At 41.2% G+C, this 18,129-nt stretch overlaps 1 protein-coding gene and 1 long non-coding RNA gene across 2 annotated transcripts in view; one reads left to right on the top strand and one right to left on the bottom strand.

The window, feature by feature from the left end:
- Positions 1-10,269: 10,269 nt before the first annotated feature.
- Positions 10,270-12,587, bottom strand: sox11b (SRY-box transcription factor 11b). The gene has a single exon (XM_058378505.1). It carries the CDS (start codon positions 12,446-12,448, stop codon positions 11,294-11,296), a length of 1,155 nt encoding a protein of 384 aa, XP_058234488.1. The 5' UTR covers positions 12,449-12,587; the 3' UTR covers positions 10,270-11,293.
- Positions 12,588-16,868: 4,281 nt separating this feature from the next.
- Positions 16,869-18,129, top strand: part of LOC131345700 (uncharacterized) — a 47,704-nt gene continuing 46,443 nt past the window's right edge. The window contains exon 1 of the long non-coding RNA XR_009203519.1: positions 16,869-17,147. This is a non-coding gene — a long non-coding RNA (uncharacterized LOC131345700). The remainder of the gene's footprint in view (positions 17,148-18,129) is intronic.

Raw genomic sequence — 18,129 nt, 5'->3', positions numbered from 1 at the left:
CCATACACAAACACTCCGACCACATGAATCAGCAGCTCAAAGGCACAGATTCAGGAGGCATTACTCACACGCACCCATGGCTGTGCTGTACACATATACTATATCAGTCTGTACACTTGAATGTGTATTCTATATGAAGAACCTATTCAGACGAACACAACAGAATTGTTTAGCAGTTGCCTCTGGCGTGTGTGTGTGTGTGTTTTGCTTTGGTGTAAAGAAGACTATAGGTGCTGAGAAGATCAAAGGGCTGCAGAAATGTGAAAATCCGAAATCAGATGTGTGCTTTGATTGTGAATTACGCTGTAGTTCATATACAACTGACCAGGTGTTTCAGAGCATTGACACTTGAATATGCTCAAGAAAGAGAAGAAAGACGTGTTTCATTATTTCACTGTTTGTTTGCCCAGGTGCTTGTAGGCAAGAACTGCATACTGACTTAACAGCAGGTCAGGATTAGTGTACCCAAAGTTGTGTTCAATAGATAAATCAATACAAATACATCATATAGAAACAAAAGTATTCACTATCTGTAACAAGCATTGTGAAGAATGGGCCCCTCGCAGATTCTCAGGTGTTCATGTCCCTCAGCAGTACTGAGGCGCTCAGGAACATGAGAAGCTTTTTTAAAAAAGAGCTACTCTGTTTAAGGCAAGCTCAGCAGAGACCTTGGACAAAAGGGGTGCGTGCCCATCTCCCCTCTCCCTGTCTTTGCCTCTGTTTGCCTTTCTTATACTTTTCTATTGTGGGCTGGGCTCAGGCACCGAGTTCCAGCCTGCAGCTAATTTTTTTTCCCCTTTGGATCAAATTTCCCAGCACAGATGCTGCAACAGAAAAGACTTGTGAAGACCAATGCATGCTTACATCAAATTCTTGCTTGGCCTTAAAGACCTAAACAGCTTCGAAAAACATTTTGGCTAAGAAACACCAAGGCTCAGATGCAGACATGAAAAGGAATGCTTGAAAGCCAAGAGACATGAGACACCATGTTTGTTTAGGAACACGGCGCTGCTAGTTCACCAAGGTCATCTCAGCTAGCTGATCAAACGTGGAATGCATTCTCTACCCAACTTAATGCTGGTAAAATATCTTATTTTGCCATCTAGCTTCCTGGTCCCAACATGCCTGAATGTGGATAGTGTCATAATTAGGCGGGGACTGAAGTAAAAGATAAGAAGATCTATTCCAGCTTAACTGTACTGGAATAAAAAAACATTTGGAATGGACAAAAACATCCATCCATCCATCTTTTATACCCCTTATCTTCCACAGGCTTTTCCAGAAGACATGTGTACAAGGTAGGGGACACCCTGGACAACCCACATACTATTCACAATTTAGAGATGATATGCAGCCTCCAATGCATGTCTTTGGATTGGGGAGGAAACTGGAGCACCTGGAGGAAACCCTAGCAAACTCCGCCCATACAGAGCAGAGGTGGGGATTAAACCCCATACCCCTGATGCACGAGGTAAAGGTGCTAACCACTAACCCCTGGACCAAAACATCAAACCATGGAATTACTTTTCTTTAATGGTATTCACACTCGTGTCTATTATACTAACAAACACAATAATTGTGAAAGACACAGGTATGTTCAACACATTATCCGGACGGAGATGACGTCAATCTGGCGATCGACCATTCGCCAGCACGACACATGTACATGTTGAGTGTTGTGCAGATATAAGCTGACAGCCTCTGGAGGATTCAGGCACGCCATCAATCACTCATTCAGCCTCCCGTTCATGCAGGTGGCCAACATGAGGAATAACAGATGAGCCTTGTCATTTAATAATACACAAACGTTCTGCTGCCATTGGCGTAAACACAGTGCGGCACTGGAAAATGACACTGATTTCCTCAGCATTAATCAGGTGTCTTGAATATATGAGAGAATTAAAATCATTTTTTGATGCCTATAGGCTGACAGCCAGAACTGGCACCAGAATCACAAAGTGATGAAGTGGGTATTTGCAGATGATAAACTTTCTTCTATGCAAATTGCAAAGTATATGTAATTTATGCTGGATTTTAAGAATATCTTCACCTAATACTTTTGACTTTTGCTCACTTCACATCTACTTTCTACTCGTTACTCGTTATTTCTCTAGGAACTTACTCAGGTGGTCCTAGGTTGACACAGTCTCCATACATAGGGGACTATGTATGCTAGCACCATGCTGGTTGTGTCTTCATCAGTGGATGTTTTTATAAAGGTCCAGGTTAAAGAGCTTGTTTGTGATGAGATTCCTAACAAATCTAACATTTTACAGGTTAAATTCTTCTGACAGGAAGAATGAGCCCTAATCCCCATCACTGCAGTCTCTCACTAGGTTACTGCTATGTACACTTTCTACTTATCAAGTTTTTACTGTGACACAATTTGTATCATTAGAGCAAGCATTCAGCTAGTTTTGTGTTGTAACTGTTATTATCATGCTAGCTAACACTTCAGACATTACGATTAAAGCTGCATATAGTTAGCCTTGGCCAATATTTCCCCCTTCTAGGTTTCTTGGTGAAAGAAGCATTAGTTCATCATAAGTTCATAAAAACAGTTGGAAATTTGAGGCAGATGTGTGAAACTTTTTACTGTCACATATTATGTAATTTAAAGGCTTTGCACTTGTCTGTTTAAGAGGAGTGAAGAATTTGAAGCTGTACTTCAATATTTACCCAAGTATTTATTTAGATGAGTATTTGCACTTTTACTTGTTGTGTTTTTGCCAGCTCCGTTTCTAGGATTAGCTCGAAAGAATGGTCTCAATCAAATGTCGAGCTTTGCCAACACAGCGCATGAGGCAGACAACTCACTTAGCAGGAGACTTTCAGCCATTAACGTGTGCATGTGTTAAGATCTGTAGCGGGGGAAGGGAAGGGTATGGAAAGGAGAGAAAGAGAAGGGAAAAGGCGCAGACCAGACAGCTACTTTCACAAGATAGGACATTTAACTAGCCAATTAATTGTTTCACACACAGTGCATTGCACAGGTTGCACATTAATTTGAGAAAAATGGAAGTAGAGATGGCGAGTTGGGGTTATTCTGCATTAATTATACCAGAGCTGGATAACCCTTCTGTCCATAAACACATGGGACTTTACACTCCACCATCTTTTACTAAGATAATATTCCGGCTTATTACATATTTTTGGCTTAGAATGGTTTTCCTTTAGGCAGAGACCGTAAGAAAGCATTTTGACAGCTGGTAATTTCTCCATTCTCAATTTGACTGAACATCGGGAGACAGATTCCTTTTTTTTCCCCCCACACATTTCAGTGACTTAGACTCAAACATTGTATACATGCACGACTGTAGACCCAGTGTGTGTGTGTGCGTTCCTCCACACATAATTAGTGCTAAATCTCTGGCATGCTGTCATAGTTTGCCAAAATAAGAAAAGCTCTCCACGCTATACCTCCACATTAATGAGGGTGCAGTGCATGAAAAAAATCCATGTGAATTTTTCTATGCATGCTATCTCTTAATTCCAAAAACATTTACACCCATGCAGGAAGGAACACATACACACACACACACACAATAAAGTAAACTCCACAAATGTATGCCCTTGTCCTTTGGCAGACGTTAAGAAAGAAATTATCTTGCAGAGGAAAAGAGGGAAGTTTGCACAGAGGGAGAAAGTAACGTTCACAGAATCAATTAAATCAATGAATAGCTAAAAGGGTTGTCCTGCACTGGAAGGTTAAAGAAGCCTGGATTGCACAATTATGTTGCCAGATAACAAATACCTGCTTGAAAATGTTATCTGGATTGCAAATATATACAGTAATTAGGTATGTTATGGGGATTATTGTCTATAAAACATATGCTGATATGTCACTAGTTGTATCAAAAGGAGGTTCACGCATGTGAGTATTCATATTTATAGAGAATAAGGAAGACTTTTGAAACAAAAACACTAAAACTAAAATAACATATGTTATTCGACGCCATTGCATGACTGATTCCGATGTCTCTCAGTAAAGGATTTATTCTACACTCTTCTGAGCCATATTCTCAGGGGTCTATCGTGGCTTAATGTCAGTCCTTTTCAGGTGTGTAATTCTAATCATTCACTGGCACTTCAAAGCCGAAATTATGCGAGCCATGCTGGAATAAGTCCAGAAACAATAAATGCCTAGCTGTGAAATTACAACAGCTGTGCTGTCTGCTCTATCGTTATAAGTAAAAGCCACACACCAGGGCAAAGAAGATATGGCAGGGGAGTGCTGCTAGGTTATGAGTGATTGGCATTGATGTCTTTGGTCAATAAAAGCAATAACAGTGTTTACTCTGTGGGTTAGAACTCCAGCGGCAACAGCATCTGTGAGCTCTTATCAGTGCATGGGCTCGGCAGGAAGCAACAGAAAGCCGGGCTTATCTGTGTTTTGGTCTGGACCTCTGAGGATGGGAGGTTTCAGTTTTGGGTCAGGTTTGTTTTGAGAGAGAAGGGGAAGCAGAGAAACATGACCTGAGGAGCACTGATGCAGTCAGGCTGGAGAATGCAGTGGAGGGTGGAGAGTGGATATTCTGAGGTCAGGAGGGACATTTGCTAATACAGCAGCCCTAACAAGGTTCACAAGAGAGCTTCAAAAAACCATTATATGTAATCTGGAGTAACAAGGTAACAAGGTTATGAGCAATAAGCTTCTTACAAATCATATACATACATTCAATTATTTAAATGGAAATGGTGGAAATACAAATGATTATTAATTAATTAATTAATTTATTTATTTTTTAAATCTAACAAACCATCAGTGTTGATACAACATTTCGACCCCGCAAAATTCCTGTACAGGAAATAGTATATTTGAAAATGTTACTTGGAGAGATTAACTGTGATTGGTTACAGAATTTGAGAATGATTGTAAAATACAAACAAACAAACAAACAAACAAAGATGTCCCCTAACTACTAACACAGTCCCCTAATTGCCGTAAACCCAATGATGCAAGAAATCTCCGTGGATTTCTACACCCTTGAAAAGTGTGAACACAACAAAACACACTGTAGGGTGATATGGTGAAAAGAAAGGCAAGGTTCTCTTCTCTAAATCTTAAAGTTTTACACAGGATTAGGATCTTCAAATTAAAATCATTAATAAGAAAATATTATCATTCCTCTCCTCTTAGGTATGCTATAGGGGCTATATTATGCTACAGGGGCAATATGCTATACTGTATGAGTGAGATATAATTAGATTAAATTTATGGTGCTACATTTTATATGAAAAAATACCAGATGTCTTGTAACACAAACAGTAAAGTGACTGAGTCAATATACACAAAAAATTCAAAAACAAGTTATACAATAAACCATGAACTATACAAGAAACAATACAGTATATAACAGTATATATTGAACACTACACAGTAATCAGAGGTGTCAGTAGCAATGTTAAAAGTGTGTACTGAGCTGAAGTAAGTGTAACAGGCCATTTACATGACAGTTTAGTAAATGTTGTCTCTCTTTATGTCTCTCTTATGAAGTGTGTACTGAGCATAGTGGAGTGGAAGAGGTTCAACAGCTTACTAAACTGAACTGAAATGGAAAATGAATCAAATTCAGTTTGATTATATGTTTCTTACATTATTCCATTTAATGCTAATAAATTAGCCAGCAGTCTGCTCATGTATCTGCAAGAATCTGTTCATTCTATCTATCTAAAATAAATATAATTCTACACAGCCATGTAAAAAAATGCAACCAGTATAAATTGTGTCAGAGCTTTTACCGTACAATGTGAGATTACAGCATATAAATATGAATTTAATTGTTTGCACTGGTTCACTTTTTTATACAATATAGTACTGCACTTTTACACAGTTCATATTTTTTTTCTAGATTTTCTACACAGTTAAAATGCTTAAAGACTTTTCTTTATATTTTTATGTTTTTATTTTTATTGTTGTGCACCAATACACCAAGGCAAATTCCTTGTATGTGTGGCGGCTGCAGCATCATGAGTTAAGACTGCTTTTCTTCAGCCAGTACTGGGGCTTTACCAAGGTGAAGGGAATCATGAATTGCTAAAAATAACAGCTGATTTTATTGGAAAATCCTTCAGGTGTCTGCTAGAATTTCACCTTTCTGCACGACAATGACCCAAAGCATACATTCAAATCAACAAAGAAATGGCTTAACCAAAAAATCAATGTTTTTTGAATGAGCTAGCCAGAGCCCAGACCTGATCCAACTAACAATCTGTGACCTGAAGTGGACTGTGCATTGGAGATGCCCTTACACTTTCATGGATCTACAATGTTTTGCAAGAACCAGTAGGGAAATATTTGAGAGCCAAGTAGACTGTTACCCAAAAAGACTGAGTGGTATAATAATAAAAAACAAGGTGCTTCAACAAAGTATTAGTTAAGGGGTGTACATACTTACACAACCAGGCACACACAAAAAATAAATGGCAACAAACAATCCTCAAGAAACCCAATATCACATAGTAAGTGGAAAACATAATTTATTGATATATGTTATAAATGGGGTAAATGTTCATGGAGTAGAATATGGTCGTATAAATGGCACATTCTAAAGAAGACGACGCAAAGAGCAAATCAGGGAGAAATCACATTTTTGACGTTTCAATTTCCTCATGACATTCTGCCATTCCAGAAGGAGATATTTTTACCACGTCTATAGAACAGGACTTAATAGAGGTGCGGGAGGTTACATGTATCAAGAATCATTTCCCGGTTTATTTACTGCTAATATCTGGTGCTATATTAAACCTATGAGATCAGCTTGAGAAGGTTTTCTGTTTTGGGGCTGCAGTTACCATGTATATGATGTTTAGCACTTCAGAGGCTGTAAAATGACTACTATTTATCCAGGAGCTAGTTTCATATGTGCCAATCAACAAAGTTACATTTTGTTATTGATTTAGTAAACATAAAACTTTCTCAGTATTTTGAAATGCTTATAGTCAGACAACAGTAGCAGGCTTTGATGGTGACTTGATCCTGTAGGGAAACATGTGTTGTGCTTTCTGTAGAGAGAGATTGCAGGAGATCAGGATAAGTGTAGTATTTTGAATAACAGCCCCAACTGTTACACTATATTGTCAGTCATCTTTTGGTTACGGGCTTGGTGGGGGAGTATGGGTCAACTTTCAGGATTAGGGGTTTGATTCCCACCTCTGCTCCGCTCCGCTTCAGGGGTTTCCTCTGGGTACTCTGGTTTCCTCCCCCAGTCCAAAACAAGCCTTGTAGGCTGACTGGGTGCATGAGATTGTCTCCTGTGATGTGTTGACAGCCAATCTAGGGCTGTCTACCCCAAATCCTCATGCTCCAGGTTCCCTGTGATTCTTTGTAGGATAAGTGGTACAGAAAATTGATGGATCCTTTGCTTACCTCATTAGAGCAAAAATTAAGCTGAGACTTTTAGTTAAGGAAAAGCACAGACCAGAAGTCATCATCTGTAACTTTGAATAATGTAGGATTATGCAGCACTCCTAAAGAAACCACATTGTGTGGTTGGAATACACTATAGATTGGATGCTAGAGAGCTTCATCACAGAGCTCCATGCACACACCTTTGTTTTATACAATTCACACACCAATCCACCTACCAGCATGTTTTTTTGGAAGGTAGGAAGAAATCCAGAGGAAATCTGGGGAAAACATGCTCTGAAACACCACAGCACCCTAAGATTCGAACCAGTACTGAAGCAGGACCCGGAAGCTGTGAGGCGTCATGAATGTAGATTCTGCACCACTGTACCACCAAGACGAGAGAAACAATCTCTTAAATATTAATGGTACCTACAAATAGTATATTCAAGGCCTTGAACTCAGTGACTCCATGACTTGCATTCTCATAAATAACCACTCCACTTTTATAAGGCTTTCTGGATTTGTCATATGGAAGCATTATTCCTGGAAATTCCTGAAACAGTAGTCTCCTGCTCGCCCTGGGCTATCACTTAAAACTGACCTTCCATTACTGACAGTATAGAAATGGTGTGAGGCTGTCAACAGGACCAGACAACACTGCTGTGTGAAACTAATTCACAAATATAAGACACAATACAGGAAACATGCACAAATTCTGAGCAGACGACATGCTGTGAATAATCACTACTTAAAATCTCAGTGTTCAGTCGCTCCTTTTTGGATCGTCTCCCTCGAATGCTTTTAGAAATTAATCCCAACTCACAGTGCAACTGTTTTGTATTCATTTTTTCCCTCTTCTACGATTACTGCTTTTGAAGAAACAAATGCACTGCTAAAATCATTCCAACTTTAAACATTTTTCATTTTTTTCCAAATCAAAACCAATTTGTGTAATGTTTACTAATGGCATTAACAGGCCAGATGCTTGCCGAGCCTATCTAAGTGAGTGTGCCAGTTTCTGGTTCTGGAGGCAACAGCATACGGTTTTGCTTGCAAATTTTATAAACAGATCTGTTTGGGTTTAGGCAGTGCTACAGAGAGACGCACAGGCAGCTTCACACCAGCCCACCATCTGGGTCTGCACAGGGAGTAGTTAGGATGACGATACAGACGCGCTTTCTGCAGCACGAGTGTCAATAATTTGCTTTGCTTGTTATTTTCTGTCATCTTGATAGTCTTTTGAGGCAACAGAGCAGCTAATAAAGGCGCAACAGAAAGGCTGTAAATGCGAGTGGGAGGGGGAGGAAGGCATCCAGCTGAGTGCTGAACTTGTGTAGACACCGCCAAATCAGCTTAATTCAGATCTTTTACAAGCTGCACATGTGCGCATATCAAAAGCTTCTTTCGCATTCATGCATGAATGCGGTCGGGTAATCAGGTTAGATATGGTATGCAACACTATACTGTCAATATCTATCTCTATTATAGCACACATTTCATGTTTTGTAACTTTTACTCAAACCCATCCAAATGATGAATGTATTTATATTTAGATTGTTTATCTAATTCCAGATAAACGCACCTGTGAATGCACCTTCACGGTGATATTCTTGAATAAGTGCATAAATATTAATAGTGAAATTGGGAGAATATATGTATTAATGATGTTATCAAAGATGTTCAATAGCTCATGGAGATTTTCAGGCCTATGTCATCACTTGAGAGTGTTTAAATCTGTACTTTGTAGACCATATAGTAAAAGATCAGGATCCTTGATCATAATGAACTCTTGAAGCACTCTTAGCTACCTGTGCTAATCAAGCAATAGAACAGCTACGGGGGTGACTTTTAAAATAACCCACCTAAGCAGCAGTGCCTGAACAACCTGCACATCAGTGGAGAGAAAGGACACATAATGGGTCTGGTCACGGTTGATATGCTGTGTCAACATATGGCCAAATACAGAATCAGCTCCCCAACAAATGTGAACAGAATGTTAATCAACTTTGCAAAGATCCTTGAAACATTTCTAACTATAGTTTCAAACAGTGTACTTGAAAGCGAACAGTGCTTTTTGCCTTGGAGATTCCTTGGCTTTATCTTAGCCGGTGGATCTTTCAAAGAACATGTTATCCTGGAAATGATAGGCCCTGTGGATGAGCAGGAAGGAGAGGAAAAAGCAACACTCTCACAGAGGCCCTTTCAGTAGTAATCTGAGCAGTAATACACACTCCCAAAAAGAACAGGGGAAGAGATAATCAAAGCCATACAAGCATGGCAGCCATCCAGAAAGAGACTTTCCACCTATAGATTAACATATGTGGCAAACCAAGGCAGGAATGTGGTTGTATACTGTTAGATATCAGTCCTCATGTCTGCAGAGTAAAAGTCACCAAGTACAGTTGTGTTTTGATTGCATTTTAGAGTGATGGGATAGGTACACTTTAGATATAAATAACGTGCACATTAAATGTATATTTATAACAAAGAGCCTTCTGTTTCTGTATTTCTGATTTCTATATTTCTGATTTTGACCATTACATCTAAGCTTTTCATGGGAGACATTCATCTAAAAGAATGGGGGGAAAGGTTCCCCTGATAACTTGTAAATTTGATTCCTTTTGCCATTGTAAGTAGAGAGGCTGTCACATGGAAACAGCTGCATCGATATGCTGGAGTCCAGTGGCTGCTGAATGAAGAGAGGCTTACATCAAGCTTCCCAATGGGGGGAGAAGTTTGACCAATCAAGAGTGACCGCTTAAGAGTGTGAGATTTGATTAAAAAAAAATAGCCTTTGCTGCTTTCAAGAAGTCAGAGTCAGGGGGGACGGGGGAAATAGTAAAGGACACATTCAACAAGATGGCCTTGATTGCACTCGATCACTTATCACACACACAATAAAGCAGACATACATGCTATCAGTTCCAGCTGATTTATTTGTCAAGATACAGACTTCAGCATGACGACATGTAACGCATTTTCCTTTGCTACAAAACGCAGATGGTCCATTTCAAGAGTATATTGCACAAAATAATGAAAAATAAAAATGCCATTAAGATGGTAAAAATGCAAAACAATTTTTTTTTTTTTTTAGTTTCACACCTGCTATTTGGGACCCATTCACACTGATATACATAAACTCCTAGCTTTTACTATATTACAGAACATATACAATCTTGAATCTAGTACCAACAATGAGGCCTAGAGTTCCCCAATTCCATTGTACATCTCTAGAGAAATGCATGGTCAGATCTACACCTGTACACAGCCTAGAATGTGAAATCATACCAAGGCATTTAAGTTGCAAAGATGATGTCATTTAACCCTTGCATGCTTGAATCAATGAAACCGGGTAGAAGTGCCTGAAGAAACCTCACTGAGAGCACAGTAAGAACATTCCCTTTAACTGTACAAAAATATGCCAGAAAATATTTCACTTTTCGCATTTTTTTTTTTAAAAGATGAGGTATGTTGGTTATGTATCAAAAACTCTTCCTGCCATACCTGTGTCCTAGAACAGTTTAATCTCCGCATCTCCATTGGCTGGAGGGTTACAAAAAACTAATTTGTGGTATACAGAAAAAAAAAGATCACATAAAACCCTCTGGAAAAGTGAACATCCTGAAGTGGTGTAGACTCGCCTCCTTCCGAGGAACAGCCGCAGTTTCAGCTCCATGTAGACACACGAGGTGGGATGTGAATGCATAGTTCATCTTTAACATTTTGCTCTCCACCTGCGGCCTCACACCGAATTAAACACCCATAAAACCCTGTGGCGGTGACAAACGTTACTTTTTTTTTCTTGCCATGTCACCTTTGTCGTGGCGCGTCCGCTTCCATTTCCTCCTTGCGCCACCCGGAAGGGGCACAAACCCAAGAGGCGAGTCTGAAAGAACCTGAAGATGCGCCGGTCACCTCGCTGACCGAGGACAGTTGGGCCTGTTAGTAGGTGAACACCAAGTCGGAGAAGTTGGCCTCAAGCCAGTCCCCTGCGATCATCTCGCTCAGCTCTGGAGTGCAGTAGTCCGGGAACTCGAAGTGGGAGCTGAGGCTGCCCTCGCTGAACGAGTCCAAGTCCTTATCCACCAGAGAGAGGCACAAGTTCCCTGAAGCGTGGCTGGTCGGCTCGCCGCCCGCCGCTAAGTTTAAGCTGAAGTCGACCAGCAGGTCGTCCGCGTCCTCGCCGCACGATGACGATGAGAGGGACGCAGAGCGGAAAGACGGAGCCGGCGAGAGCGCAGAGGGTCGGCTTGCGTGGTGCGGCTGTTGCTGCTTCGTAATGTTCTTGAAGCTGTAAAAAAGTCTGGAGCCGGCTGTTGCATTTGCGCGACCGGACGACTCCTCGTACATGCTCGCGCCCTCCGACTCCGCGGCTGAACTCAGCGTGGGACTCGCCGGCACTTTGGCCACACCGTACGGCCTCAGGCTCTCTTCGTCGTCCTCAGCTTTAAAGCGCGTTGGAGACTCGTCATCGTAGTCGTCCTCATCGTCATCATCGTCGTCGTCTTCATCGTCGTCTTCGTCGTCCGTAAGTTCCCTCTTGACTGACTTGCTGACTTTTAAGTTTGTGAACGCGTAGCTGCACCGGACGTCTTGCGCGACTCTCGCACCGACGCCGACACTCCCCGGCTTGCTGGGCTTCATCTTTGTGCATTTCTTTGCGGCAGCTTTGACAGCCTTGTTGCCGTTTTTCTCTGGCGATAGCGCGCCCGGTTTGGAAGTGTTGTCCAGCTTTGGTTTCTTCTTCGGTCTGTACTTGTAGTCTGGATAGTCAGCCATGTGCTGCAGGCGCAGCCGCTCTGCTTCCCGGATGAACGGGATCTTCTCACTGTCCTTCAGCATTTTCCAGCGCTTGCCGAGTCTTTTGGAGATCTCGGCGTTGTGCATGTCCGGAGACTGCTCCATGATCTTCCTCCGCTCGATCTTGGACCACACCATGAACGCGTTCATGGGCCGTTTGATGTGGCCGGTGGCCGTCCGGCACCAGTCCGGTTTTGGCGGCACGGGGCTGCAGACGCTCATCTCGGTCTCCTCCGTGTCTGTGGCCTCACGGGACGCGCCGCTCTCCGTCTCGCTGTGTTCACTTTGCTGTACCATGATCCGCTGTGCGGCTTCACACTTCCTCGCGTTGGAACGCTGTTTCCTCCACTCGCACTGATTTTTTTTCCTCCTTTCTGCAGCCTTAAAGCTTCCAGTCAAACCTCTTTCCAAACTTACTGGCTCTCTTCTTAACTACTTCTCGGCGTTTTTTTCCACGCCTGCTACGTCACTTATAATTATCCAATAGCTCGGCTCTACCCCGCCCCTCAAGCTCCTTCGGCTGATCTGTTAACTCCTCGCTTCGGCTGCTGAGATGTGATTGGTGGAGGGATTTTTGTGGGCGGGGTTATCAGTGTCAGAAGCGCATGGGGAATTTGAAAGAACACGGTCTTGTCAAGCAGATAGACATCAGTTTATTGCCCGAAACCGGCAGATAAGACAGTCTGGCTTTTGGGCCATCGAGAAATAAATTAATATAGGTTATTTTACTCTTGTTTTAATTAAAAGTCTTGGTGTTAAAGTGTTCATGATGTTTGGTGGTTTGTAATGTTCTATAATAGTGTTCTTCACAATACAAAATAATAGACTGTCTCTACATAATAGAAAGGCTCTGTGCTATGAATTTTAGTATAGCATGCAAAATCTACTAATGAGCCTTAAACCATATTCATGAAAAGACATTTCTAATGCTTGTGTCTTCATGCATTTGCATTGTTAGGTAAGGAAAATTCTGAAGGGTTTGCTGTGTCAAGCAGGACAAGAAGCTCTTTCCTGGCAGGCCACCACAGACACCAGCAGCTTTAGGTGGCTGCCAAGCTTCCACTGATAAGCAGCTTCTCTATCACTCTCTCTCTGTCCCTCTCTTACTCTCTCTCTGTCCCCTAGAGGGCAATCATTTACCCCTCTGAAATCCCAGTGCCCAGCCACCACTATCGCAGTGCTGCCTACCCTCTGCTATTCTCATGTGGTGACACATTAGACATGCAGCGAGAGGATCTTGCCCTGCCTCTTGCCCCCCGCAGGCAGTGCACGGTCACTTTTACACTGAGATATTGAGATATTGCTTCAGATTAATTTCCACCGGCACGACACGCTGCTACTGGCCCACATCACTGACCGACTGCTGAGGTGGCTAAAGATCAGCTGCTTCAGAGCGACCACCTGTCAGCGATCTGCACGTCTACAATAAGATTTATTTCATTTCTTGGTTGGTTGATTTAGATCAGATTTTCTGTCATCGTGAAAGAATTTAATTGAGAAATGGTATTAACTAGTATACTGCAACGTGTAGCTGCACGATGGTTTTGGGGTTGAGTATTGAGAATTCTTATTATCACATTAAGTGTCTCCTGCTGCACCCCTACCCCCATCAATTATAGCCTCCTCCTCTGAGTACTGCTGTGTAACAGTAAATTAGATGCCACTTTTATAACATACCTATCAGAGAGAGAAGGAAAGAAAGAAACAGACAGAATGATAGATTGAAAGTGTGAGACAGAAAAAGAAGAGAGACATTGAAAGAAAGAGAGCCCTCCAGATGGGAATGACTCATCTCCTGGCTGGTGCTTATCGTCCAAAGACTGGGCGCTACTGCTCCCCCCACAGCAGCACAGAAGGAAAGGATCGATAGGCAGCCCTGACTATCCACTATCTGATATTGAAGATGAAGGAATGTATTCCTTCTGAATGGCCCCCAGACTGGTGTGTTCGATATTCCTTCAATCTTGTCAGCTCACAAAAGGCTAAATTCGGATTAGGTAACTGCAGGGCCAAAGCACCGTGGCAGCCACACTCACTAATAAAATTTCTCATTTCAGACATATCTCTGATTATTTCACTGACACATGAATTGCTTTGGAATGTTTTTTTTTTTTTGTAATTTCTTCACCTTTTACCTTCAAGTGCAAACCGTAGAAAACAATTGTCACACTTTCAGAGGTAGCCGTTCAGTTTGAGTGGAGAGCCACATTCACATAAATGAGTTAACTTGGGCTACATCCTGGCCATTGATTAGGAATGCGCCAGCCAGCTTTGGTCTGGGGGGACATGGCTCAGCTAATGGCCACCGTTAGACGTGTGAACTCAAAGCACAGTTCAGCAGGTATGCAAATGGCCTGTTGTGGGTGTTATGTCACACTTTTGTTTCTGGGGGCTGTAAATCTGTGTGAATAAGCAGTTGCAAAGATTTTACTGGGGCTTATAGGGTTGGCTTAAAGATGTCACTTACCTAACAACCGTGGTGCTTTTAAACTGTAAGTGGAAAGTACATTGTTGGTTTCTTCTCATTAATTTTTTTTCAGTGTCTTTTAAAACGATTTCATTAAAGAAATGCAACTAAAAAAACACTGCATTGCACATATAAATCCCCAACCAAATGTGTCTTTGGTTACGAACTCCTCTGTTTTTCCATTACTTCACTTTCTCTATTTGAAATAGCATGGCTGAGGAGAAGAGTGTTGTTATCAGGGTTAGATAAGCAGCCTCAGAAGTGCAATACATACTGTAATGATTCCATGTCCCCCCAACTTTGAACATCTGAATCCCTGCTGCCTCTTGACGAGAACATAAACAAGGTGTCCTTAACACTCTGGTGAGTGTTTGTCTGCACACACACACACTCGCTGGTGCTGGTTATCCACCACTATTCTCTAAAACCATGCAAACACCTCTGTGTATAAAGTAGAGTGAGTTGTGTAAGCCTTTTGCATCATTTTTTTAAAAATCATGGCTCCTTTGCCGGTGCTCATGTCTGGTCTCTCCACATACATTACAACATACTACTTCTACTACTACTTTATTTCATATAAACATAACTGTGGCAAATATTTATCACTGGCTTGAAAAGATCTGAGGTTCACTTTAGTATAAGGTCCTTTTCTGTCCTGAACATAAAGCTTGGGGAGAATTAATCTAAAACCCATTCAACAGGAAATGTTATCAGATCTTTCAGTAAAGCAACAGGTTATAAGAAGGTTAAGCTGTAACATTACAAAAACGCTCTAGCATGTAATAAAAATGTTGCTCACACACTGTTGCTAGATAAACAAAAATGGTGGCACATGGTGGTAATTTATTTACAGATTAAATGTTTCAGGAGCATGGTAGGACCAATGTAGGTAGGACCAGATTAAACGTTTTTACAAGCTACCCAGAACCATAACGTTCTGCTAACCTAAAAGTTTATCTGGGACCATGTAGTAGAAATGTTACAAGTTTTTGATTGCATATCCGGTTTATGGTATGCAGGCATGTCTACAGCTCATTTACAGTCTTTCCTGAAGTAAATATAATCCGAAATTCAGCCAAGTAGCACTATTGCCTCAGAGGAACCCATGACTGCTTATGTCTTGTGCTTGCTTAAGAAATGTCGAAAGTATTTCTTTTTCATCAATCAGCTAAGCTGTAACTGGCCATCACTGCACTGTTAGTTGAACTACCACATAGCATGTGTTCAGTACGGTAGTCGTTGTTTGTTGTCTTCCTGTGATAGCACACTTGTTTGGTCATTTGTGTGGTAATAGTAAACATGTATGCAGAGGCTTTTGGAGGCCCTGACCTGCTATAATGAGAGTGTGTTTAGTCTGAAGGCCAGGTCCTGTGTTGATGGATTGCCCTGCCTGCGGGAGGGAGCTCTTTTTTCAACTCTCTGACACTGGCAGAAAGAGCAGAGTGGACATCGACTTGCATGTGCTTATGTGCCCTTTTCAAAATTATTGATTTACCGAAGCCTATTAGATGCCATATCTCTACATTCTACATTTCATATGTGTGGGTTGGCAAAGGGCAAGATGGACGATCCGCAACTGTGTTGTTATATTATATCATCTATATGGCCTGTCCTGTTTGGATCACGGTATGGACAGTTTTGGTTGCTGAGGAGCTAGTCACGACTGGCGCTGTAGTATGTTTGGGCTTAATGACTGAAGCCAGTATGATTCGACTGCAGAAAAATGTGATGGCGAAAGATAAGATGAAAGACTTGGCTCAGTGTTCATATTTTTTGGATAGTCATCTTGCAGGAATAAGAAAAAAAAAGAAGTTCAGTTTACTAAGTGCAGCTGCATGAAAAAACTTTACAGTGCAGTTTGCTAGCAAGTCAGTCTGATGTTCATAATAGACTGGGTGTAAGTTCAAATCCCAGCACCATTAAGCTGAAACTGCTGGGCCTCCTGATCAAGGCCCTTAACCCACCCTCAATTGCTGAGTTGAGATAAAACTGTAAGTCGCTCTGGATAAGGGCATCAGCCAAATGTCTTGTAATGTCTTAAGTAGACAAAACAGTATTAAATATAAAGTACAAGTATTAAAATTATGGCTAAGAAATAAAACACAAATGGGCATGCTGTTTTAGGAAAATAGTCAATTACATGGTGGTGTGATGCTGTTATTACTCTGAAGTTAATTATTTTACAATAATAGCATGTACTGAATCATTCATCTTATACCACTGGGTTTTTTTTTTTCCATCCAGCCATTTCCTGTATCATTTATCCAACAACAGAATCACAGGGGACCTGGAGTTTATCTCAGGGGACTCAGGGCACAAGGCAGAGGGTACCCTGGACTGGGTGGCAACTGGACACAGGGCCCACTCACACACACGTACTCATACATTCACACACTACAGACAATGTGGAGATGCCAGTCAGCCTACATAGCTGGGGGAGGAAACTGGAGTACCCAGAGGAAAGCCCTGAAGCACAGGCACAACTACTGCTTGCAGGGTGGAGATGGGAATCAAACCCCAACCCCCAAGGTGATAATGCGTTAAATACTATATCACTGTGTCCCCATTACAATGCTTTGTCACTTCATACTTTTTTAAAAATCTGTTTATAGTATACATTAAACTGTTATGGAATGTCAGCAAAACAAGTTAGTTCCAGTTTTCACTTTTATATGACTACTTATACACAGCTGTTTTTCCACATCTGCTCTCTCTCTCTCTCTCTCTCTCTCATTTGAAGTTAATAAGATAGAATATTAAGCATTAATCAGACAAACTTGTCATGTTACAGAGTAACCAGAACTCACAAATATTCAAGAGCTTTCTGCAACAAAAGAATGAACTGTTACAAATTATGACTTTTTTACATTAACGTTAAATGATTACTTCTTATAGAAAGATTCCCACTATCACATATTCCTATTTTATATAACATTTTTATTATTAAGCTTAGATGATGTGTGAATCATTCACCATATAAATCCCTGAGAGTTAGCTGTTACTGTAGAAACGATAATATTTTTGAATGAGCGCATTAACATAAAGCCGTGATTTGCCCTGCAGCTAGAATTGGTGTCAGAGCCACGAATCAACACATTCTGACAACTAACATTTGAGATTTTAACAGTGCTGTGTGCTGTACCCCTGCTTATTGAAACTTTAAAGAAAAAGCCTACAGCTCTTATAGCTCCAGAGTGTTTGCTTCACATGCTGCACCGTTAAACAGTTCACTTCATTATTCATGAGGAATGTGCATTTATGCATAACCCCCACTGAAGCAGGTGTACTTAGCACTGCTCCTAAGTGCAGTTGGACGTGAAGAACTCCTGATATGTCCAATACAGCTCGGTGTATAAATCTTAAACATGAATGCAATTACAAACTGACAAAGCAATTTACAAAGCACTGATTTTATTTTTTTTGTTGCAATTTTATTTACCATGTAAATGTCATCCAGGGGGATGAGTGGCTTAGTGGTTAGCATGGTTGACTCACACCTAAGGGGGGTTAG

Source organism: Hemibagrus wyckioides, linkage group LG25 (genome assembly GCF_019097595.1).
Source record: "Hemibagrus wyckioides isolate EC202008001 linkage group LG25, SWU_Hwy_1.0, whole genome shotgun sequence".
Lineage (NCBI taxonomy): Eukaryota > Metazoa > Chordata > Actinopteri > Siluriformes > Bagridae > Hemibagrus > Hemibagrus wyckioides.
This window is presented reverse-complemented; position numbering and strand designations above follow the sequence as displayed.

Bases quoted from the DNA above. Each gene is read 5' to 3' on its own strand.
- sox11b (XM_058378505.1), bottom strand. From the start codon at position 12,448: ATGGTACAGCAAAGTGAACACAGCGAGACGGAGAGCGGCGCGTCCCGT.